A 24177-nucleotide genomic window follows, 5' to 3' on the forward strand; every position below is an offset into this window, starting at 1 on the left:
ACTGAATTTCTTTTCATTAACTGTAGGGTCAAAAACCATTCTTAAGCCTGGGTAACCTTTGTGGAACTGTAGTACATTTTTTATAACCTTAGGCAAAGCTCTTTAGTCTTTCTGTTTATTCCTGCTTCTCTTACTGATAATTTAAATACTGAAAGAGGATTGCGTGTGAGATTTCTTGGTTAAAAATGTACAAAAGCCTAAAATTAGTAGCTATGTTGAATTTACTGAGACTTAAGTACAAGCCTTGTAATCTAATAGTTTTAAATAAAAGTAGTACTGAGTAGTAGGAATTCACTTTGTTGTAATTCTTTTCTCTTATAGTGAAGAGGTCTGTATTTTGTCCGCGTCTGGCACAGCAGCTGTACTGAACCCTAGGTTTCTTCAGGATGGCACCGTGGAAGGCTGTTTGGATCAAAGGTTGTCATGGCAGCCTGGCTTCTTTTCCATAGGGTCAGAGAAGGGAGAGGTTGATTTTTTTCCTCACAGCCAAGATAGTTCTTCTCTATTAGGGTAGGTTACAGTGTTACAGTGCAGGATGCGGGACCAACCACTTTTCTGCTTTTCACTAACAACAACAACAACAGAAGTAATGGAACTCTGCAACAAATTAGATATTCTATTTTTATTTCTAACAGTCTGAATAAGGTAACACATTTGATACTAACCACAGATGATAACTCAGTTTTTCTCTTTGCCACTCCTCAGGTATCTTTCTTAACTTTATATCACACTGAAAAAATGACAGATGTATGATAAGTTATGTAAGCCAAATTCTACTGTGGCTATCATATCTGCGTATATGCTGTGTGCTACTTAAGAGCTGCGTAGGAGATAAAAGTAGCTTAGTTGTAAAGTGATGATGGTCACAGATTTTTTTCACAAGGTGTATGTTTTAGGTGAAGTTCATGAAACAAAAATCAACAAATGGAAGGAAAGCCATGAAGTTTCCTGCTACATCCCTTTGTTTCTGCTTTTGCAAATAAAATTGAAAGAATGATAATTGACAAACAATTACTTTTGGAAAAAAAAACGAATTAGATTAATACATAATGGTTGCTTATTTGTCAGAAAAGTCATCATATATTTCAAGAGATTACTTAAAGTCACAAGTAAGGCTAATTGTTATATATTAACACTTGTAAAATTTTTCTCATATAATGGTGTGGTTTATTATTATTACTGTTTCTTACTTTAGCAAGAGGCTGTTACCTTCTTGTGTAGGTCAGGTCTTGAAAAATGTAACCAGAACACAAACATTTGTTTCTATATTCAGTATATCACTCTGCATTCTTTCAGCAAATTAAGAGGTGGAAAGAAAGAAGTGTTGTGTTCACATTGTGATGGAAATCACGTTTTTATCTAGATATGTATTTCACTGCTACTAAGAGCCTTGGCAAAGATAACAAAGTAAGATAAAGCAGCTAGGCAGACAGACGTGTCTCAAACCACATTTGAGGCAAAATATGCTTGCCAAAGTGATGCTCCTAAGTCTCTCCAATTTGTTTTAAGCATCTCCTCAAAAGTAACTATGAAGCACTGGTTTATGTCAGACAAAGGAAGTTCACAGGGATGATGTTAGCATGCTTGTTCCTTGTTCATATTTTTTACAGTGGTCGCTCCTGGATTTTTCCTGCTGGAAAGGGGGACAGTCTGTTCTAAATGAACAGGAAGTTTTCCTTAATACTTTACTGTAGAAAATATTTTTGCAATGTTAACGTCTGTTACGCTTCTTTTCAGTAGTATAGTTGTACTGTCTTTTATGTTCTGCTTGTTAGGCTTGAGTAGGCTTTTTAATACAGTCAGATCATGTTTGGTGCAGCAAATTCTCTGTAAATGTGTAGTACCGTGAACTACATTTAAAAAGTTGTACAGCTCAGTAATGATTTAGGAGTACATTAATCATTGGCCGCTGTATGTATTCAATCCCTGTATGATAAGTTTGAGCACAAGCCTAATTGATGCATTAGCTAGTAATGTGCAACTGAATTTTAACCTTTTATTGATGAAATGGCAGTACGCATGTGCACATGTTGATGCTTGTTAATAAGATGTGGATGTTTTAAGTATGTTCTCCGTAATGTATTTTTAGGCTTGAAGAAGCTTCACCACCAAGTTGTGGATTTTGCCATATACCATATGATGAGTTGAACATGCCATTCCCTGCTCACCTCACTTACTGTTACAACTGCAGGAAGCAAAAAGTTCCTGATGTCCTTTTCACCACAATTGATCTTCCTGTAGAGGCCGCTGTTATTGGAAAGGGATGTCTTATTCAAGCCAGGTATTGATCAAAATGTTTTCTTCATAAAGTTTTAGAGATGTTTGTAAAAATTCCTGTTGCTAAGGTTGGATATGCTATTTAAGCTTAAATTTTCATTTAACAACAATGTATTAGGGTACCACAGGGGAATGCCACCTTTCTCCTCCCATTGTGCTGTGTTCATGTCTGTTGATGCTACTTTTGTTTGTTGGTGGATACTGCTGTGTTTTGTCTGCATGGATTATACAGCAGAGTTGCCATGCTTTAACTTGCTGATTGGGACTGCTAACGTGACCTGTTACAGATATTCCATTGTGAACTCAACAAACTCTTTAAGAAAGTTGTATTAATACTTTGCTGATATCTGTAACTTCAACTCTGTAGAACTGTCAGCTGTGTCACATTTATGCTGTGGCCATTTCAAAAGGGGAATAGGAGATTTACAGTGGGAAAGAGGGAAGGGTTAGCTGTGTATAGTTTGCCACTTGTGTGGGTAAATAACTAGTTGGATGGCTGGGCTCAAGGAATTGTGGTTTACAGTTCATAACCTACCTGGATGACTGTAACAATTTAACAAGTATAACAGGTTCTGCAGTGGGACCTGTACCATTGGAGACATGGGGGGGTGGGGGGAGGGAGTGAGTAATGGTCTGCACTCCCTTCAGGTTTGTTAGTTATGCCTCATTGAAGGTGATAAATTAATAAAGTATTTGTTGAGCTGTGTTTTCCTCGGAGGCTAAGAAACACATCAGTAAATTAGAGAGAGTTTAGTGGAAGACCACCAAAAGAGTAAGGAGCACCTGGCTTTACACGAGAAGCTGAGGCATCTGGACTCATTCAGTGTGGAGAGAGGAAGGTTTCAGGGGTATCTCATTGCAGCCTGCTTATACCTATGGTGAGCTAGTGGAGGAGACATAGGACAGTTTACAGTGGAAGGGCAAGAGGCACTTGCCTTAAGTCGAAACAATAACGATGTAAAATAGTCAGAAAGATTTTGAGGTGAACTTGTTAAGATCAGGTGAATTACTACATTTTTCTGGTCATGTAGTAATGTAGTTCTTAGAGGGAAGCGTCTGGTCATATCACTAGAAGGTGTAATAATCATTTGCACTTTTTGAATGACATTCTCTAACTGAAAGTAAGCAGTCATTACACTAGTATTGTGTTTGAATTTCAGTCTATGAGACTAAAGCCAAAGAATGAACAGTATAGTCAGAGATGGTATTTCTGTGGCCTTTTATTAATGAAAAAGTGGTATTTCTAACTTGGTTATTGCTTGAGCTGTGAGGGTGCTGATTTTATTTTACTTTTTTTTTCCCCCTTACTCCCAAATAGTACTTGAAAAATTTCTATTAATATAATTATTCAAGTTCTACCAGTAGCTGTAATTTTCTGAAATTGTACCTTAAACACCTAAGAGAGTTGCAGCAACAGAGACAGACAAAATAGATGTTCGGTAGTTATCTGGAGCTGTCAGCTTATTATGGGGAAAAAAAAACCTGCGTGATGCATGTTGATTCTATCTGATAACACCCCTCAAGCATACTTCACAACCACCACAGAATGTCAGGCATTGGAAGGAACCTTCAACAAAGGAGACTTTATTCCATGGCTTGGAGAAATGTAATACTTAAGTTTCGTGTTCTGCTTTGATAGGAAATATTATTTTAGTATTGCTGAAGGTTATGTATTGTTCTGTTTTAGTTTCTCTTATTGCTGTAAATTTTTGTTTCATATTAAAATAGTTTCCTATTAAAAATGAAGATTAAGTCAGTTATTGATGCTCAGTGCCTTGGTCTTCTCAGCAAGAATTTACTTTTATTTTTTTTTTAAATCCTGTTTAAAAGTAAGTAAATATGGTAACAAGAAATTGGTTGTATTGGGTGATACAGCGATGTGAGAAAGTATCCTGTGATCATTTTCAGTTTTCAGTGGTCTGTTAAAATTGTTTGCTGATGTAGTACGCTGTTTCTCATTATCAGGTTATGCCGTCTAAAGAAGAAAGCCCAAGCAGAAGCAAACGCAACTTCTATCAGTAATCTCTTGCCATTTATGGAATATGAAGTGCACACACAACTGATGAACAAACTTAAGCTGAGAGGAATGAATGCTCTGTTTGGGCTGAGAATTCAAATCACTGTGGGTGAAAATATGCTAATGGGGTTGGCAGTAAGTACAGTTTTAATCTTGGGACTCTTTTTGCTTTCTTACATTATTTTTTCAATACACAAAGGCTTACACGTGTTGTGGAATTCAGGATAGCTAAGGATGTTACAATACCATTTTAAGAATAAATAGGGAAGAAATAAGGTGTAAGAGGTTTGAAGATGCTGAAGAGTATCTTTTTTCTTAATGACTTTCTAAAAAGTCTGCAACAGGTGTATATCTCGCCGCTTTGCCAACACCTGGAGGTATTCAGATTGCTGGGAAGACTCCAAATGATGGCACCTACGAGCAGCATATATCTCACATGCAAAAGAAAATAAATGATACAATAGCAAAAAACAAGGAGCTCTACGAGATTAATCCTCCAGTAAGTAAGGCTTTTATATTCTTAAAATTAGTGCATTCCAAGTCTAACACAAATTATATTCTCTGTATATCCTTTAATACTTTGGTTGCATCACCTTTGACATAAATCATTTTTAATATAGATATATATGTTCACTATTTTTTGTGAACGCACAACACGTACTTATCTTCTAATCCACATAACAAAATCAGCTTCTACTTTTATAGATTTATTTCTCAGAAAATTTAGTTTCAGAATGTTCTGACTCTTAAAACTGGAAAGAAATTGCTTAGAAATGAAATGGTTTTAAAGCTACATTGAGCAACTTAATTGTGGTATCTTTTTTAGGAACTACCTGAAGAAATCATTGGGTCTCCCATTCCAGAGCCAAGACAGCGTTCCAGGTTATTGAGATCTCAATCAGAAAGCTCAGATGAAGTTACAGAGTTAGATCTTTCACATGGGAAAAAGGATGCTTTTGTCTTGGAGGTGATAAATGCTTTCAATACTAGTTTTCATACCTTTTTCTTTTCCCAACATATGCTTTGAAATAATCAAACAACAGCAAAAAAAAAAAGATGGGAAAAAAAAAGAATTACTCTTCTCCAAAGACAGTTTTAAAATTTTATACTTCTTTTTTTCTTCCTGTTCTGTGTCATTAGGAAAAATGTCACAATGATATTTGTGACATATAAGTAGTCTGTAAAATTATAACTAAGCTGGTGAGAAATGCAATTCTGCCTACTTCAAGCAGCAGTCATGGTGGATCCGGAAGCTAAAATACATTCTTATGAATGATGTGGTTCTCTGTTGTCACACTTGTTGCATTTTTTCTTTGCTAAATGTGTCCTTCCTGTTACAGAGCTTTTGCTGTTGTAGTTGGATGTTCAGAATTATTAGTTCCTAGGACTGATAGTATTCGGAACAGCAGGTGTTGAGATAACATAAAGGAAGACTTATTTTCTGAACTTACAGCTGATGCTTTTCTGAGCACAAAAATGTAAAGCTGAAGGGAATACCACTCAATTCCATCCACAGCTATAACTAGAGACAAAAACTGTCTGTAGACGAAAAAATGCACGGTACTTTTACCTCTTTCTTCACTTAGATTTAAAGGTGTAATTTTAACAGCGTAAAATTTGAAGGAGAGGATCGGGTATTAAAGAACTTAAGAACTTTGTATTGTTTTTGTAGCTACAAGTGTTATAAAGACCTGACTTCAACTAAGAAGAAGGAAAAAATGAATGAAATTACAACCTGTAATTGCAGCCTAGCATACATTCAATGCTTTTATTTCTGTTAATCCTCACAAAACACTACCTTCAAGGAAAATAATCTGAAAGAAAAGTTGTTGGTAGGGGAGAATGTGAGAGTGCTGTAATGGGCATTTAATTTGAGAACACAGAGACTAGAGAGGAGAAAAAAAAAACCCAAAAGATTGTGGGCAGTTGGTGTAATTAATAAGCTGAGATTTGTAAGCACTTCTGATGTTTGAGTAACCTGTTCTCCAGTGCATTTCAAGTATACTAGGATCAAAGAAAGTAAATTGGGAAGTCCTTTAGGTTAGTTTCACATTTAAAACGAATAAGATCTGTTCTCATCAAATAATTTTGCAGCTGGTATGATTTGTATAGACTCTGAAGAATGGAACTGTATCTTCTAAACAAAAATGATGAGAGATGTACCCTGAGGTTGATCGGAAGGTAGTTCAGTTGGTGCTGACGTGTTGAGTGACTATCACTAACAAAGCATGGCATTATTGCATTAAAAAAAGAACAACCCAAAGACTATCTCATTTGAAGAAACCCTATGAGGGAATTAAGAACAAAACCTGAAAAACATAAACATGTCCTCCAACTTGCATCTAGATCTCTTAACTAGAGGAGGGGTAGGAGTGATAAAAGTCAGGCACACTTTCTTCAGGTGTCCCCATAGAAAAGGTTGATCTGCTACAAGCAAAGATCAACTACTGCATTATATAGGGCAAGCAGAATTCTGCTTCCTTTTTTACTGTTTTGGAGAATTCTTTACTTCATTTATTAACCATGGTAGAAGTGCTTGGGGGAAGTAGCAGGAGGTCTCCGTTTGTAAGGGAAAAATGTAAGCATGTAGTAGATTACACTATAAACGCTGCTCAGAGTAGGTAAGAAAAAATAGGATCTCTTTAAAGAATGAAGGTCTCTGAATTAATGGAGTATATTTGCTGTTTTCCATCATGTGAACATATTGATCCTATAATGTGTGCCCCGTGCTTTGGTAGTTGAGTCTTTATTTATAGGAGGGAAAAAAAAAGACTTTTTTTTTGAACCACTTACTGCTGTATTCCTTGTTTAGAAACTGGTAATTAGACACCATATACCAGGAGCTTTAATGAAGCTCCTGAATGCTTAGCTGAGAAAAGTTCTGAGGTCTGTGATACCTTGTTGGGAATTTTAAGTTGTTTTAGAAATCATTTGTTTTCACCTTCTTATTGAGTGCTTTTCTTGTATATTCTCTGCATGTTCTTCTGAATATTGTTTAATTAAGGGCACTATTTTCCAGGCATTAAGCACATCATAAGCTCTTGGGTTAAATTCAGAAAGTCGATTGATGGAATCTTTTATTTTAAAATACCTGCTTAGCTGTCAGATACAGATCTCTAGATAACATCACTTGTATGTCTTTCTGAGGCTTCTGACCGAAAGAGCAAAGTGATTTCAATTTATTTCTATATGTATGTTTTTCCCTAGATTGATGATACAGATGCAATGGAAGATGTACATTCTTTGCTGACAGATGCTCCACCACCTTCTGGTATAGTTAAAATGATATTTTTCTGATTTATACTGTAGCCTGTAAAACCTTCTTCTTAATAATATGACAAGATACAACTTTCTAAGTGAGAGTTTTCTTCACATAGAAGTAGGTGTACTCTATCACAAGGTGTATGCTTGCTGTTACAGATGAGCCAAAAATGTGCATTGCATTAAAGTTAGAGTGGGCAAAATGAATAAAAACAAAAAATCCCCAGAATAGGCTGATAACAGTTAGTACTTCAGCAGTACCTTGAAAGATAGTAGCTTTTTATCAAACTTGTCTTTGTATTTTGCTGTTTGCATTTTGAATGCATTTGCACTCTCCCTGTTTATAGAATTTTGCATCAGGATTTGTACTCCTATAAAAGCTGTTGCCTTTTGTTTTGAATCAGCTACCTGCTTAGCTTTTTTTCCTCTTCTTTTTCCTTATTGTACTGGGAAGATAAGTGGGCTGAATTATTGCTTTCTGTCAGTTTTCTGTATTCCGTCTGTGGTTTTATAGACACCTATGATGTCCCACTCAGCAGAACTTCTTGATCTGACTAAGAGCCTAATGAAGTCGTTGACTATACAGAAGTTCGGTCACACTTTTTGTCCTTCTTTTATCTTTTAGAGTTTACTTATGCTTGTGAGAGTGTCTGTTCCATTCCTAATAATTGCTGCAAGTATTTATGAGTACTGTTGAGTCCAGAACTTTTGTTATAGTTACCTATTACTATCACCGTATCTTCTATTCCTCATAGATTATAGCCAACAGAGAGATTGTCATTGTGTATATATGATGTCAAATTTTTTCTGCGCACATCAGAAGTTTATTTATATTTAATCTCATCTCTTACATACTTATTATCCATCGTTGGGTCCTACTGCAGTTGATTTTACTACCAGTTAGCAGTCATCTCATATCTTCTCTTACATATAAGCGGTGTTGGAAGCAGACAATTCTGAGTTACGACTTTATCCACTGTAGTATTTGACCATTTCCTCTGACCTTCAGTTCAGTCTTTTGGCCAGCTACATTCAGTGGTATTCTATTGTATTCTTCAGCATATTGCTTTATTAAAGAACCTGTCTTTCCAATTGCCTTCTTATGTCCCAAGCAGATTGTATAATGAGGTGTTTGTGTGCTTATTGTCTCCTCAGAACTCCAGTGGGTGTGTGAGCCATTGCTTCTATTTACAGAAGTTATAACAACTTCTCTTCAGTATCTTCTTGTTCTTTCTCACATGGATTTCATTTTCTGGAATAGCTTCCTCAGTCTAGTTGTGCCAGTGTCTGTACCATGTGGGGTAGTAGCTTCTGGTCATGCAAAAGCTTGCCTCACAAGCAGAAGGTGACAGGATGCTTTTCTCTGGTAATGAGTTGAGTGGCAATTAGTCACCTATTTCGTTTTTTTCCTTTCCTGTTGGTATATGATTTTTTGTTAATTCTTTTGCCTGATTGTTCAATAACTCCTTGAGAAATCTCAAGACAAGTTATTTGAAAAATAAGCTAGAGTTTTCCATCGCCTTCTCTGCCATGGTGAACACTGTTACAGAAAATACATATGGGTTTGCTATTGTGTTATTCTCTCTGAATATTATGTCTTACTTGACACTAAACAGGATTTCTGCTTTTGATGTTCTGAAAGAGAATTCATTCATATTTATCCTTTTTTCAAGCTGCTCCACAATGTCTTTTCTATCCTGTTTTGTGCATTTACAGAGACTCTACCAGATTTTTCCCTTTTGAATGCATTTAGACATGTATTCAAATTTTCAGGGTTACACAGTTGCTTTTGATGACTTCTTACCTTACTGTTCAATAGATGTGCTGTTTTTTTTCCCTTTGTTACCCAATCTCTTCAAGTTTCTCTGAGTAAGTGCCAATATTTGCACTCCAGTTTTTGGGTTGTATCTTCAAGCGTCTCTGTGCTGCCTGTTGAGGGGTTAGCTTTTCAGCTTCTCCTACAAGCACATTTTATGTGAGCTTTCTCATTTGTATTTAGTTTCTTAGGAGCAAAGTTGTGGATTTTTGGTGTTTTCCAATGGCAGTGCATAAATATATCTTGATCAGAGCTAAAAAGCTTCTTTGTATGATTCTCCGTGAGGTTCTTGTTTCAGGGAATGGCCCCATGAGGCAGCCAGGGAGCGTGTCTGACCTGTCAGCATCAGGTGACGTGAACTAGCCAGTCTCCAGTGTAGTTGTCACTGTTCCGTTTCCTGCTGCTTAATCTCTCTGATGTCACTTAACATGATGACAGTTCTGGCTTTGTTTTTTGGCACTTGGATAAATATTCGGAATAAAGATTCTGTAGTCAGAGTGTTTGTTTTAGAAGTGACGAGTTCCATCTTTCCTATCTGTTTTTCGCTGCAGGAACTCTGTTTATGTTATAAGTTATGTTGTGTTCTTCAGATGCTGCTTTTTCTTTAGATATTGTTCTTGTATTTCTGTTATTATCCAGTATTCAGAAACACACAAAGGAAATTATTTATAGAACACAGAGTGGGATTGTATAGATTTCTTCAGAAATATTTGCATATTTCAGTGTACAACTTAATTTACCCAAATGTTGTCATTACAGGTTTTTACAGTTGCAACACAGAAATTATGCCTGGTATAAATAACTGGACACCGGAAATCCAAGTAAGGTTATTTCAAAAAATAAACCATAAAAACTACCATCATACATTCCTTCCAAATTGTTGTAAAGCGCTGCAGTTACTTAAATATATTTCAGGGACCACTGATTTTCAAAGATGATTTAAAAGGATACTCTTGTGTTAGAAATATGGGTAGTATTTTGGTAAGAACAGTAAGGTGTGGAGCCTGGCTTTTGTGTATGACTGTGTGTGTGCTGTATCTAATTTTTAATGTTGTCGTGTAATAATTTGTTTCAAAAATGCAAACATTAGAAAAATAGTTGCAGTAAATATGAATTTTAAGCTTTCAGGCATTCTTAATAGGATGGCTACATTTTAGAGCTTCTTGAACAGATGTTGATAAGTGTTCGCTAGGGTCAGATTCTGAATTTGATAGCTTTAATAGATTCAGATAAATAAGAATTAGATAAAGCCAAAATGGAAGGGAAAAACAAAACAAAACAACTTCTGTTTAGGATTAAATGTTTTGATTTAATTTATACCGTACAATTGTCACATGTAGAGAGGGAGTTAAAACTGATCTAAATTGGCACAGTGCGGGACTGTGCTTTGCAGAAATGGAGCCTGAAGCTGAAAACACGACTGCATTAGCAGCACGCTTTCATGTTGATGTGGTTGCCTGTGTGTCTGTGTATGATATTCCATTATTGTGTATGTTATTGTACACAGCTTACATACATAGTATTTCCTCTAGTTGAAAATTATGTAGGAGGTAGAATGACTACGATTCAAGTAAAAAGGACATAACAGTATTTTATATCTTGATCAGTCTCCTTTTTTATGTGTTTGTGAACAGTAGTGTGCAGAGATTGTCTTTTATCAAACTTTGAAAAAGTGCCTCATTAGTTTTTTCCTTTTCTTTCCATTTCTGTCTCATTTTTCTTAACTGTGTGTTTCTAATTCAGATGTTCACAGCAGTAAGAGTATCCAGATTAAGCAATATTAATCTAACAAATCAAACACTTAACAAGAACTTCAATGACCTGTGTGAGAACCTTTTGAAGGTGAGAGCCTTTGATTTAAAATATACCTTGAATTGTTCATTGGATGCAAAACGAAATGGAACTATAGTGTCAGTAATGTTTTCTTCATAGTTGCTTTTCACAATTATATACTGTGCCTGAAACCAGTTTGCACGCTGCTGTAAAGATAGATTTGGCCTTTTTTAGTACATTAAGCATTTCCAAAGACTTCTGGATAAGTCCTTACTGATCGTGTACTCTAGAGAAGACATTTGACCTTTAATTTCTCTGAACTAAAATAACTATTTAAAATAATTTTTTGTCATCAACAGAGCTTGTATTTTAAACTGCGGTCTATGGTTCCTTGCTGCCTTTGTCATGTGAATTTTACTGTCTCTCTACCAGAGGATGAAATAGTTCAGGTAAGCGTACTGCTTCTTCGGACTTTCCGCATGTGCTAGTTTTGGCCTTCAATTAACACTTGGTCCAGTAGGGCTGGATTATTGGTATGCCTGCTGTGTTCTGAAGTAAAACTAAAGGCTGGGAAGAGGAAGGGAAGAGGAAGGGTGACTATAGAGTCTTGAAAATGATGGGATGGCAAACACAGCACATCATGAGCATGGTGCATCTTCAAGCCATGTTTTTAGTTAGGAAACAAAATTCCGGACTAGGTATGCATTAAGATATATATTATACTGAATATACTGTCGTTTATAGTTGCCTGTATTTTTTCTTCAGTTTCAAGATGATGCAGTGTGATTAATTATTTTTAGTGAAATGGGCTTCTTTTTAGAAGTACAACATTGTTTTGGGGATCAGTTAAAAACCTCTTTCTTTCTCTCATGCAGAAGGTAATACTGAGTTTTTATAATTGTTTCTCTTGTCATTTCACCAAGAAAGAAAGAGCGATTGAGCTGATGAATAAAATTGTAAACAGAGGACAAACACTGCATGTATGTTGTAACAGCAGACCTGTTTATGTTCTGCAGTGAAGGAGATTTTTTAATATATCTGCTTAATTTTTTTTTTCCTTCGTTATTTTCCCGTGGAAAAATCTGTTGGGTTTTGTTAGTTTTGTTTCATTTTGCTTGTTTGTTTGTTTTCTTTATCTGGCTTTCTTTTCCAAAAAGCTTTGGCTTTTGTATAAGAGATGAAGTTGGTAACGTGCCGTTAATTTCTGATTTGCAGATTGCAGTCACAGCTGTTGCAATTACATTTGACAAAGACCAAGCATTACAAGCAGCCAAACCCCCGACAGAAAAATCACAAAAAAGAGGTAGATACTGTGAGGCCTATACTATAAAATCTTAGGTATAATACAGAGTTTTTGGAGCTCATGTACGTGATCTCCAGTAGGAGTATGCCTTACTTGTCAGGTAGTTGCTATTTGTACCTATTAGACAAATTACAGTCTTAGGAAAGGAATGTTTGCTACTTCAGTTTTCTATGTACCGTATTTCTTAGAATATTATTCTCTAAACAATTCATGTAATGCTTTTTAATGCTTTAATTGTATTTTGAAGTACGTAACATAAGCCACTGTGCTTATAAGTAACAACTTCTGCCCTTACTTCAGGAAGGGATAAAATGAATTATAGTCGTTGGGAAAAAAAAACTCCATACCCAGCATAAAACTCAGAAAAAGAATGTTCCATTAAGACCTGACTAAACTGAATCTGTAGTGCTTGCTGCTGCTGACAAGTCATGTCTTGAAATAATTACTGATTTGATGAATTTTCTTTGAAGCATCAACAGACAATGAAGAACAGCTACAATTTCCGTTGGAACTTAGCTCTGATCCACTTGCTTCTCAGCCATTCTCAGCAGCTAAAGGTTGGTTCTATGGAAGAAAAATGAACTCTACTGATTTTGAGTATGACTCTTTTAACTGTTAGAGTGACTTTTAAACATCTGTATTTTCATTTTAAATATTCTCTTCCACCTCTGCATAATAAATACTCCTACAGTCATTTTTTGGTGTCATAATAGGGTTGTATGTTCCTTTTGTAGATTTCCTGTATTCTTTTCTCTTTCATTATATTTATTTTATTGAAAATGTTGTAAAACCACTGTGTGTTGGGTGTCATTTTACTTAGAGTTATAAATTACCTTATAATTCGGCTTGTCTCATATGACCTTGTTTCCACAGATGGCCCATATAAATTAACTCCATCATCACTATCTCACAGTTTTTTCTGGGCAGCGAGAAAGACTTCAGACAGCAAATGCTGGCTTTTTAGCTGAGCTAAACTGCATGAATTTTTTTGAGGTTAAGTGGCCTAAAATTGTATAGTAAATGTTAAACAGCTTTCTTTGAAATCACCTACCTTTACTTCCTTGTATGTTGTTGGTTAACACCTCTGTTAGTAACATGGACAATGGGAATGAATGCACGCTCAGCTGGTTTGTGTGGTACAGTTGTGCAGTGTGGTCAACATGCTGAAGGGCAGGGATGGCATTCAGAGAGATGTAGGCAGGCTTGAGAGTTGAGCCTGTGCAAACAACATGAAGTTCAGTAAGGCCAAGTGGAAGGTCCTGCACCTGGGTTGGGGCAATCCCAGACGTGAGTACAGACTGGGAGAAGAACTCATTGAGGGCAGCCCTGAGGAGAAGGGCTTTGTTGTTCCTGTGAACAAAAAAACTGGATATGAGCCAGCAGAAAGCCAACTGCATCGTGGTCTGCATCAACCGAGGGTGGCCAGATGGAGAGGGAGGTGTTCTTTAGCTTTCTCAGTTATTTTGTTAGCATTGTGACTAACAGTGTCCCTCTCACCTGTCTGCAATGTGAGTAAGCCTCTAACGTCCATTTCTTGTCCCATCACTGTGCTGGTTGTAGAATACGTACTGACCAGTAGAGGGCAGTCTGTTCATTCTTTTCCTGGTGGGCTTCACATTGTACCATAGCTCACCTTCGAGGTTTTCAGATAGATAATTGTTTCAGCTGTCATTTCTTCACAAATAGACACCGAGGCTCAGTGCAGGTTTGTTTGGTAGACTGTTTAAGGTACAGATCACCTTGTTTTAAAAGCTTATTTTCCTGTAATTTCTTTTTAGCAAACAATACTTGGTAGATGCTACATGCATGTTATTACATGAGCTGAGCTGAAAGTAAGTTAGGAGCCTAGAAAATGAGCCATGTTTTAGGAATCTTGCTCAGATCTAGAGGTGTTAGAAGTTGTGCAGAACCATCTTCCCATTTGGGTTTTTCGGGGGCTGATTGGGTAGGAGCCTGGATTAGAATTCCTGGATTCTACTTTTCTGTCCTCACGTGTTGTATTGTCAGGGGGCTGAGCTGAGGATGACTGGGAAAGCTTAAAGGAATTTAGCACATGAACACTACTGTAATCTCTTAGAAATTATGAGGTTCCATGTTCAGTGCAGTTGTTGAATGCCTGGCCAATAGGCAGGCACTTAAACAAAATAGAAACTTTGGTTTATTTTCTGGTTCCTGGGTGCAAAAATCTCCAAATTTTTGACAATGTTCTTAAAAGCTTTGAGATTGAATGGGGTGAATGTTACAGCTTTGAAATACAGAAACAGAGGGCAGGCCATTGTGTTTGGTTGCATTTCTAGCCTGAAATCTCATGTGCTACTTAAGCAATATGTTCTTTGAACGTGCTGAGTTTGACAGTACTTGGTAGAACGTTACTTGCGTGTGTGTATATCTATCTATGTACATATGTATATGTATTTATATTATATGCACACATGCAAGTATGTATATATTCCTATATATACATATATAGGAAGAGGGGGAGAAATAGGTAACACATCCTTCTCAGGCTGATTTTTGACATGACTATAAAATGAACAGAAAGTAAAGAGGCAAACTAGGATGTGCTGAGACAGACTTTTTGTAGTGGAGTCTACCTCTGTGGGGGTAGATCTTTCAAAAAGGTTCTTAAAATTGTATGTAATTGGGGCACTCTGCAAGTGAGTGAATGCGGGAGAAGAAATGTAAGTTTTGAGAAGCATTTCTTGTCTGCTAGTATTCTGGTAAATGTTCTTAATTGCTGTCAGGTAAGGTTAGAGTGGTTTTCTGTGGCTTTTGCTATGCTCGAATTGGATTGACCAGAAAATGAGTGAGACTAGAGACAATAAAATAGCTTTCTCTCAAACTTCTGACTGTTTTAATCTCAAAGGTTGAGGCCTGAGTATTTACAGGTGATTCTTCTAACATATTCCCTGTATGACAGTGCTATCCTGGCTGACATCAGATGTTCACTGTGATCTTTTAGAGTAACGTTTACCATATTCTCATTCCTATATTGTTTATTCTTCAGTATAGGTAATAGAAAAAAAGAAAAAAAACTTATCTATTTCACTTATTTTGGTCTTAAACTTACAAGCAATTGGACAGTAATGCTGCTAGTGCTAAATGGCCCTGAGGACTAGAAGATTTTGTTTTGCTATGAATGTGAGCAATAGTGCTTATTACTTCTGATCTAGTTGTCTAGGTGACTGTTGTATTTGAAGGAGAGAAATAGACACTGGAACACAGCATGGCTTATCCTAAAATAAACAGTAGTTTTGGGATCGGATGCATTGTGCCTGAAAAAGCCTGCCTAAGAATGCATGCCCCTTCTTTAAAAAGCAGCAAGAGTGATTATTTATCCTAATTTGGAGGGAAGAATCCATCATCTATTTCGTAGAGACTCAGCAGGTTTGCATCATTTCAACACTCAAGTAGGAAAGCTAATGTTTCACTCACCAATTCCTACGTTACTGTACGTTGCTGCTAGTGCAACCTTTTCTGTTCTCTGCTTATCAGAGATGTTACTATGTCAAATTACCTAAGTTATGATCATTTTTGAAAGTATAAGAGTTATAAAAGTAGTAAATACAAGGTTAGGTAGTAACTCGTGGCTCAATATAGACCAAATTAATTTTTGCATTCAAATAACATGTTAAAAGTTAATAAAAGTTGGGAGGCAAGAAGTCAGGATGAGACCAGGTTTCTGCAGTGGCAGACAGTAGTGACAGACCCTAAATTTGTCAATCAGAACAAGAAGAATTGCAGTCTTCATTGGACCATTAGCTCTAAGAACCCTGTCTGTCTGCCGTGAGAGGTGATGACAGTCAGTGAGCTGAAGTGATGGGTGTATTTACTTGCTTGTGTGTTGGGCAAATGTGAAGTGGATAAAAGATGCTTCTTCACTTTTATCTGAGGGATAACTAGGAGTGTCATAATATCACTAAAGTTGGAGAAGACCTCTGAGTTCATCCAGTACAACTGTCAGCCCATCCCCACTGTGCCCATTAGGCATGTGTCCCTCAATGCCGCATCTCCATGCTTCCTGAACACCTCTAGGGATGGTGACTCCGCCACCCCCCTCAGCAGCCTGTGCCAATGCATCACCACTCTTTCTGAGAATATATTTTCCCTAATATCCAGCTGGAAATGATTTATGATTTTGAGTTTGCTGTTACTTGTTGAGTTTACTATTTGCTTTGTGTTCTAAGGAAAATGATAACTAATCTCAGTTTTTCCCTGTTTACCGAAAATCTTGTGCTTTGGTGATGGGTGGGAGGTGAAAAAAAAGGTTGGTGATTCTTATATCTCAAATAAACTTTAAAGTTCGTTTGACTTCTGGAACGTGGAGTCACAGCTGGTTGGTATGTTTACATTAAGCTAAATATAAACGTCTAGGTGATACCTATTTGTTTTTCAGAACTGTTTAGTAATAAAGGATCTCTTAACTTGCATGTTTCAAGTTGACTTGAAAATTTCTACGAGAAGGAAGCTTTTGTTTTGGAAGTTTTACAGTTCATAGTGCCTGTATATTATCTGAGTGATATTTATTTTGTTTTGTTAGAAGCCCCGGAGGGTGCAAGTTCCCACTCAGGTATTCCTGCTGCTCAGAGAGGTGAGTTTACTTAATTTAGCTGTATGCCAGAACAGAATAAGCGTTTTTAGGCCATTGGTTTGGTCCACTCTTTTTGGATGTGTCTTAATCCAGGAAGTGTTTACGAGTTAACTGAGAATGCATGCTCTGGTGTGGCTTAATGATATCATAAGATTTGGATGTTGGTTTTTTTTTAATTACAAAAGCCTACGCATTAATAACAAGTGTTTTTCTGTGAGATAAATGGAGATGACTTTATCTGCCAGAAAATGAGTTCCTTGAGAGAGCTTTTTTGTTTTGCTTTTAGTACCTTGTCTTAATGTGAAGTTAGCATGTGTTCCTTCCGTTTCTTCAGGATCGTGAAGAAACGGTGTTTGCAAAACTTTTTATTTATTTATTCCTTTTATAAGATGTGCAAACACTCCCACAACTAATAGCAAAAACTCACGGCAGAAACAAGTCTGGTTTTCACTGTAATGATAGCGGGGATGAAGGAGGAAGAGGACAGCGTTTTATTATGGAGAATTAATTTATGTTTTAAACATAGATGCTGTTTCAGCTTCTGACTCTTGTCCTCATCACCAGGGCTTCTTCTCAGCCTGTAGGTTAGTTATTGATAAAGGTAGCAAGGAAGTTTAAATCATCATCTGCAGCTTTCGGGGAGGAAAGGAGTAACAAGGGAAATTAAAGTTAAATAAGCCTAGGTAAACAAAGCCCAAAATTCAGCATCTAATCTGGGATTAAAACAAAAATTAATGAAAAATCTAGCGTGAGGGGTTGATGGCTGTATTTGCATGTTTTTTCAGTGCTGAGGCCCCAGTCAGGCAGTTGGTTCACAACCGTGACATCACCAGAAATCGGTACACTGGCTTGGATGAGTCCAGACTTATACTGTAACTTTTCCTTTAAACAGACCTGGAAAGGGATGTTCGATCTCTCTCAGACACAGATAATTGCTTCCTCGGGAGGAGCGTTGAGATGAGGGAGAGACATCATCCATATTTTTTTCTTTGTTTTTTCTTTTGTTTTTTTCTGTCTGTGTTTTCAGCAACGTCAGTTGATTACAGTTCCTTTGCAGACAGATGCAACAGCTGGATAGAGCTCATTAAACTGAAAGCTCAGACCATAAGGCGCGGATCAATTAAGACAAGTAGGCGGCTGTTTCTACCACATTATGATAATCTGAGACATATCTCTGATTTCCCAGTGGTGAATAGAGGAGTTTCTTGCCCAGCAGTAGTATTGCAGATCACACGTAGAATGAATAGTCGAGTGTGAAAAATGCCGACGTGTTGATGACTGTGTAAGCTAATAAGGGGTTTATGAACTGGTATCGTAAAGAGCAAAATACAGTATTTCTGTTCACTTAGTTATGATATTAGTTATGGATAAATGTGTACGCCTACTAATTATATAACATACACTGCATGGATGTAGGTGTATGTATGATCTTGGAAAATTTTTGGTGAGAAACAGGAAGCAATCACCAAGGTGACAGTCAAGGCAATGGTCACTAAATTAGCAAGTGGTGAGTTCTTTTTCAGTAGTTCTTTGGCCACAGGTCTGACTATCTTGCTTAAATTAGTAGAGATTAATATCTGTGTTAATGGAAAATGCTTCACTGGGGAAACACAACAACTTTCACACTTCCTATAATAATTTGTTTCTCCGGCAGAACATGTATTTCAAAATGTTGGCACTTTTTTCTTTATCTTCACTTTATAACTGATCGTTGTATGTGCAGCTACTCGCCTCAGTGTTTTCTTTTGCAGGAATGCCACTCTTCCAAATAAATTCCATTTCAGCTTTTTGTCTCCTTTTGCATGCATTGCATGATAATTTCCTTTCTCACATGGTATGGCTGAGCATCACAGGCAGCTGAATGTTGTCACCAAGCTATTTGGAAACCATAAAGAAGAATTGTGTTTTAAGAATCAGTAGTCTTACTTTGATGGTTACTTTCTCTTCTTTCTTTTCCACCTGTTTAGCTGCTTCAGTTGATAAAGCAAGTCCTTTGGCTGAAGGATACTTACGGCACCGTTCTATTCCATCATGTACCAATTCTACTGTCTCTGTTGTTAAGATGACGCCTCTTTCTTTTATTCCTCGGGCAAAAATAACCAAATACCTTGGGATCATCAACATGTTTTTTATACGAGAAACTACTTCTTTGCGTGAGGTGAGCTGTATATCATGGATTTGTACTTTTTAAAAGAGCAATAATAATCAAGTATATGTGGTATCTGTGGAGATTTGAGTTGAGCAATGGCGCAGTGAATTGAGCTTTTGTCACTTGAGGCAAGGTGCTGAGTGGGGATCAAGTTGCACTGTGCTGCTCCTGTCAAAATCTCCATGAAACAGAGCTTCTTTGCATCTGGCACTGTTAAGAAGGGGTTACTGATCCTTGGGCCATTGTTGATGGCTAATTTGATTATACTGTTCAACTGAATAGTATACTAGGGCTCTTAAACAGAGCCATATGAAAAAACGGGTCATTGACTAACAGTGGAAGTTGGGATCCTTTGAACCCCAAACTGAGAATAATTTAATTGCTAAAAGCCAGCCAAACAAAACAGTGCCCATTTTTATTCACTTATTTAGCAAACTCGGTGATGAACTTTCACAGTCTACTCAGATATTAGAATTCTTTGATTGATAAAGGTTTCACATACTATATATAACCATTATACAGACTTTTTAAATGTTGTATTCTCTGCATGCTCAGTAATGTAGATCCATGTCATAAATGTCTAAGATGTGCTCCTTCTCATCATTGTGTTGTTTTGGGAAATAGCCGCAATTTCTAGACGCAGAAATAAACTGTTCCTCATCTGGTTTACCCGTACTGAGACTATGCTGTTTGCTGCTAATTATGCATTGATAAATAAAAACTTGCTGCCAGCTCTACGTAAATGCTTTGAACAAACAAAACTCCTGTTTGACTCTTGCAGTTAATGGTTCCTTTTAACTTGAGAAGTTCATATGAAAAGGGCAACATTTTGAACAGAATGTAATAGGGTACGCCCAGGGCACTGGTTGCAGGGTGCTTTAGCTCTAACTGCACCTTCTGTAGTTACAAATTAAATAGCTGATCTGCAAACTGTGCTGACCACCCTAATGGATCTCAGCAGGGATAAGTTGCTCAGATTTTTGATTCAGTTCCTCCATGAAGTTGGGAAGCCTGTACAGTTTTTGTGTTGCTGGCATCACCAACAGCAGCTAGATAACACCTCCTTCAGCTATATAAGCTGTGACAAACCAGCTTTAATAGTGGTTGCAGAGTTGTGCATAACTCAGAGTTGTGTTTTATATTCTATATAGAAATAGTTGGCATTATTTGATTTGCTTTCTACTTTGGTGATGGTATTTTACAGAGTATTGAAGCTGTATGAACCCTTTCATAAGCTCAACTGCATACAAGACACCATACTTCATAAACAGATAATTTTATGTTCAGTTTATTCATTGCTCTTCAGCTTTGAAATCTAGGTGTGGATAAACTTTCATTATCTGTTGTCATCACATTTTGTATAAGGCTTGTAGTAGTACAGATTTTTTTCCACTGGTGCTGTTACTGTTAAAAGAGTTGGACAAAATCAGAATTTCACAAGGAATGACAAACTCATATTGAAAATGTGATTTCTGGCCTCAGGTGACGTCATTCAGGCTTTACGAATAGATTCCTGAAGTTGTATTTGATCTCTTATCTGTTCATTTTCATCCAAGATGTGTTCTTTCCGATTCTTAATGTCTACGAGTTTCTTTGGGGTAAATGATACATTCTCCAGTAGATGTTAGGGCAGGCCATAGTTACTGAAGTGTGTTCCTTCTCCCTTTTTTGCGCCAGTTCAAATTACTGGGCTCAGCACCATGCAAACAAAAGTCCCCCATGAGCACCATCAAGTCAAAGCAGTAACTAAACACAATGGCTGGAAGTTCTTTTGAACTTAATGGGGGAAAAGACATCCCAGTGCGTACCCCTGAAAGAACAACTAACACCACCCACCAGTAAGAAACCAAACAGCTTGAACAACATCTCAACTCTCTGATCTGTCCTTATTCACTTCGTAGTTTGAGGGATCTGTTCTTAGTGAATGTTGGGAACTAAAGACAGTCATTAGCATACATGGGGCCATAGTGGCTGCTTCATACTCTTAATGACTCTCCATGACTCTTAAGCTTCAGTGTAAATTATTTTGTATTTACTCCCCAGTTTTCAAGAAAAAAGGGCAGCATTCTTTGTGGTGAGAGAAAATTTCATTACTCAAATGCCAGTTGGATATCACTGTTCCTGCAAAGGCGTAGGGATGTCTGAAAAGAACAGCTGTATGCGATACCCAGTTGTGGTTCCTTTTCTCAGGCAGTGAGTTTGATTGATCTGAGGTGTGACTGTGACACATGAAACGATGAATGGGTTTTATGTTCTGTACAAAATACAGTTTCACGTTTGCTGATGTATTCGGTGGATAAAATGTAAGTGAAGTATTCAGCATCCTGTTGTGGTAACTGACATAAAATACCCTGTTGGTTTTTTTTCCCCCATTTTAGGAGGGCGGTGTCAGTGGCTTTCTCCATGCTTTCATTGCTGAAGTGTTTGCTATGGTGAGAGCACACGTTGCAGCGTTAGGGGGCAATGCGGTTGTCTCGTACATCATGAAGCAGTGCGTGTTCATGGAGAATCCAAACAAAAATCAGGTGAGTTGTGGTGTGAATCACAGTGCTCCTATCAGTATGACATGGCTATAGAACCCTTTTCTGTTGTTCTAAGTTGTTTGTAGAGCCGTGTGAGCAGCACTTCCGGATCTCCCATTTCTGTAAAGAAGCCAGGAGCACTCTGCGCACCCAAACTAACATAACGTAGCAAATATCTATATGGATAAGTTCCCAAATGGATTAAAAAAGCCCTAAGGATGAAGTGCCTTGTGGGAAACTAACGCAACACTGCTGAACTTAATTGGCTTTTCTGATTTAGTAGCATTAGTATTTTAATGTATTTTAATCCTGTTCATATAGAGATTTTGGTTCATTTTGGACATAAAGTGACAAAATCTTGTTAGAAGAGAAGACAGCTGAATAAGACCGTTTTGGTACATGAGGTAAATTCAAAACAGCAGTGAAACGAAGAAGAGCCGCCCAGGCTGTTGCATGTTGCAGGTCTCATGAGAATCTGTCTACACAGCACAGAAGTGGGGGGATAGAAAAGGGAATTTGTCCCCCTCTGATCTTTGCCAACACTTTATTTTCTGTGTAGTTACACCTAGCAGATTAAACAAGCACGTATTTTGTGTTTACTTGTATGTGTGGTAACTGTATGTTCTCTTTGTCTTCCCAGGCCCAGTGCTTAATAAACGTAAGTGGAGATGCGGTCATCTTTGTACGTGAATCTGAGCTGGAGGTGTTACCGGTGCAGCCCACTCCAGTCGCTTCCCAGCCCACGAGTACTGGAGGAGATGTCACAACGTGAAGACAGAAGAAGCGCAATAGTCTTCCAGCCAGTTTGTTTAAAATGTGGGAATGTTAGGATTGCATCTTCAAAATCAGTATCTTCCCTGAACATCAATAGCCAAAGTGTGAGACAATCACGGTGTTTTGTCCTCTAACTCCATGCAATTGTCAGGACAGCATATTGGTAGGTATGCTGCGATTCTTCTGGAAAAATTACAGGCTCCTTGGAAACGCAGACAAGCAGAAGCGGTGATAAGAAGTGTGATAAGAAAGGAGACATCCCGGAAAAGTGAACTAAAATCCCATTGCGTTTTTCAGCTCTTAACAGAACTGCGGGACGTTAAAATTGAGAACCATCTCCGAGTTCCCTTACGTAATATCAGGTGCTTCTCAGCTCGCTTCAGAAAGGAGTGGGTGCGAGCAGGTGGGCTGTGGCTGAGGTTGTGTCAGCAGCCTGTGCTGTGCTGGGGCAGCGAAGGGAAGGGAGCACAGGCTGTGAGTTAATGCAGCGTGGAGGGGAAGGAGCAGCACCAAAATCACGTTTGGATTTTTTCTGCACGCAGAAAATATTTCTCAGCTCTTTGAGAACTGCTGGGTTGTTTTGTTTTGTTTAAATTATTATCAGATGAAATGAAACGTTTGGGGTGTTTTTTGTTCCGTTCTTAGAAAGCTGCCATAGCATGATGCTGCGTTCTGATTTCATTATCAGCAATACAAAGGGGTTTTTTTAATATGGAAAATGGTCATAAAGCTGAATTCCTTAACGAAAGTCATCTTTGCAAAACAAATACAATCATAAGCCATCCTCTTAAAGAATAGCGAGGTACATGGCAGCCCCCTTTCTGTCAGGGATGGGATATGCAGGGCTGATTGTACGCGGGTGCACATTTGTGGTGCTCATTTCTGCACATTGATTTGCTTTTCCGGTACAATATCTGGGAAACGAGGGTACTAAAAAGAAAGGAAAGCTGTCGTTTCCAGTGAGTGTCTGAAAGTTGGTGATACTCCAGTGTTAAAAGATGCAGACCTTTGATCTGAAGATGCATTCTTACCTAAACCTGACAATACGTGGAACTTGAACAAAGGTGTACACTTGAATGTAAATAGTCTGCTTATTGTCGGCATTAAGCAACGGCATGGTTATTTGTTAAAAGTAATTATTTCATTGTAAATGAGCATGAAAATCATTCTTTGCACAATAAATTTCTGTAAAAAAATACCTTGCCTTTTTATATATGTCAGACCTAAATGTGTACAGTGGATGCATATTAAAGATGTCACATTCTTGCCTTCCTCACAAAGGCTTTTTCTTTGGTGTTACAGCTGCTTGTTTAGCATTTGGTAAGGAATTGTGTTTGCAGTGGCTGTGTGAGGTGCTCAGCAGGATGCTTATACAGTTAATGTTTCTGAAATTCTCTAAGTTCTGTTGCAGCCCAAACTACTGCAAGTGCAGTAATTTGCACCAGGGAAGGTTTAGGTTGGGTATCAGGAAACACTTCTTTGCTGAGAGGGTTGTTAAGCACCAGAATAGGCTGTGGTTGAGTCACCATCATTGAGTGACCATTTGGATGTGGCGCTCAGAGATATGGTTTAGCAGGGGGTTGTTAGTTATGGTACTGTGGTTAGGCTGTGGTTGGACTTGATGATCTTTGAGGTCTTTTCCAACCTGAGCAACTCTATGATATGGCATCACCAGTGAGTAGCTGCAGCTCTCC

General features: G+C 37.6%; 1 protein-coding gene across 27 annotated transcripts in view; it reads left to right on the forward strand.

The window, feature by feature from the left end:
• Positions 1–23760, forward strand: part of C2CD5 (C2 calcium dependent domain containing 5) — a 64892-nt gene extending 41132 nt beyond the window's left edge. For 10 of the 27 annotated variants that reach the window (XM_072361594.1, XM_072361500.1, XM_072361518.1 and 7 more), the window contains 16 exons: positions 322–510; positions 2090–2281; positions 4243–4429; positions 4629–4793; positions 5121–5261; positions 7502–7565; positions 10131–10192; positions 11115–11213; positions 11504–11593; positions 12360–12447; positions 12918–13004; positions 16988–17038; positions 18066–18167; positions 19006–19196; positions 21566–21712; positions 22350–23754. In XM_072361594.1, coding sequence (XP_072217695.1) covers positions 322–510; positions 2090–2281; positions 4243–4429; positions 4629–4793; positions 5121–5261; positions 7502–7565; positions 10131–10192; positions 11115–11213; positions 11504–11593; positions 12360–12447; positions 12918–13004; positions 16988–17038; positions 18066–18167; positions 19006–19196; positions 21566–21712; positions 22350–22481 — 1987 coding nt within the window. In that variant the 3' untranslated portion in view covers positions 22482–23754. Of the gene's footprint in view, positions 1–321; positions 511–2089; positions 2282–4242; positions 4430–4628; positions 4794–5120; positions 5262–7501; positions 7566–10130; positions 10193–11114; positions 11214–11503; positions 11594–12359; positions 12448–12917; positions 13005–16987; positions 17039–18065; positions 18168–19005; positions 19197–21565; positions 21713–22349 lie in introns of all 27 variants that reach the window. The other 17 variants (XM_072361550.1, XM_072361539.1, XM_072361578.1 and 14 more) reach the window with 4 other exon arrangements.
• The last annotated feature ends 417 nt before the right edge of the window (positions 23761–24177 follow it).

The sequence above is a fragment of the Excalfactoria chinensis genome, chromosome 1 (genome assembly GCF_039878825.1).
Source record: "Excalfactoria chinensis isolate bCotChi1 chromosome 1, bCotChi1.hap2, whole genome shotgun sequence".
NCBI classification, from domain to species: domain Eukaryota; kingdom Metazoa; phylum Chordata; class Aves; order Galliformes; family Phasianidae; genus Excalfactoria; species Excalfactoria chinensis.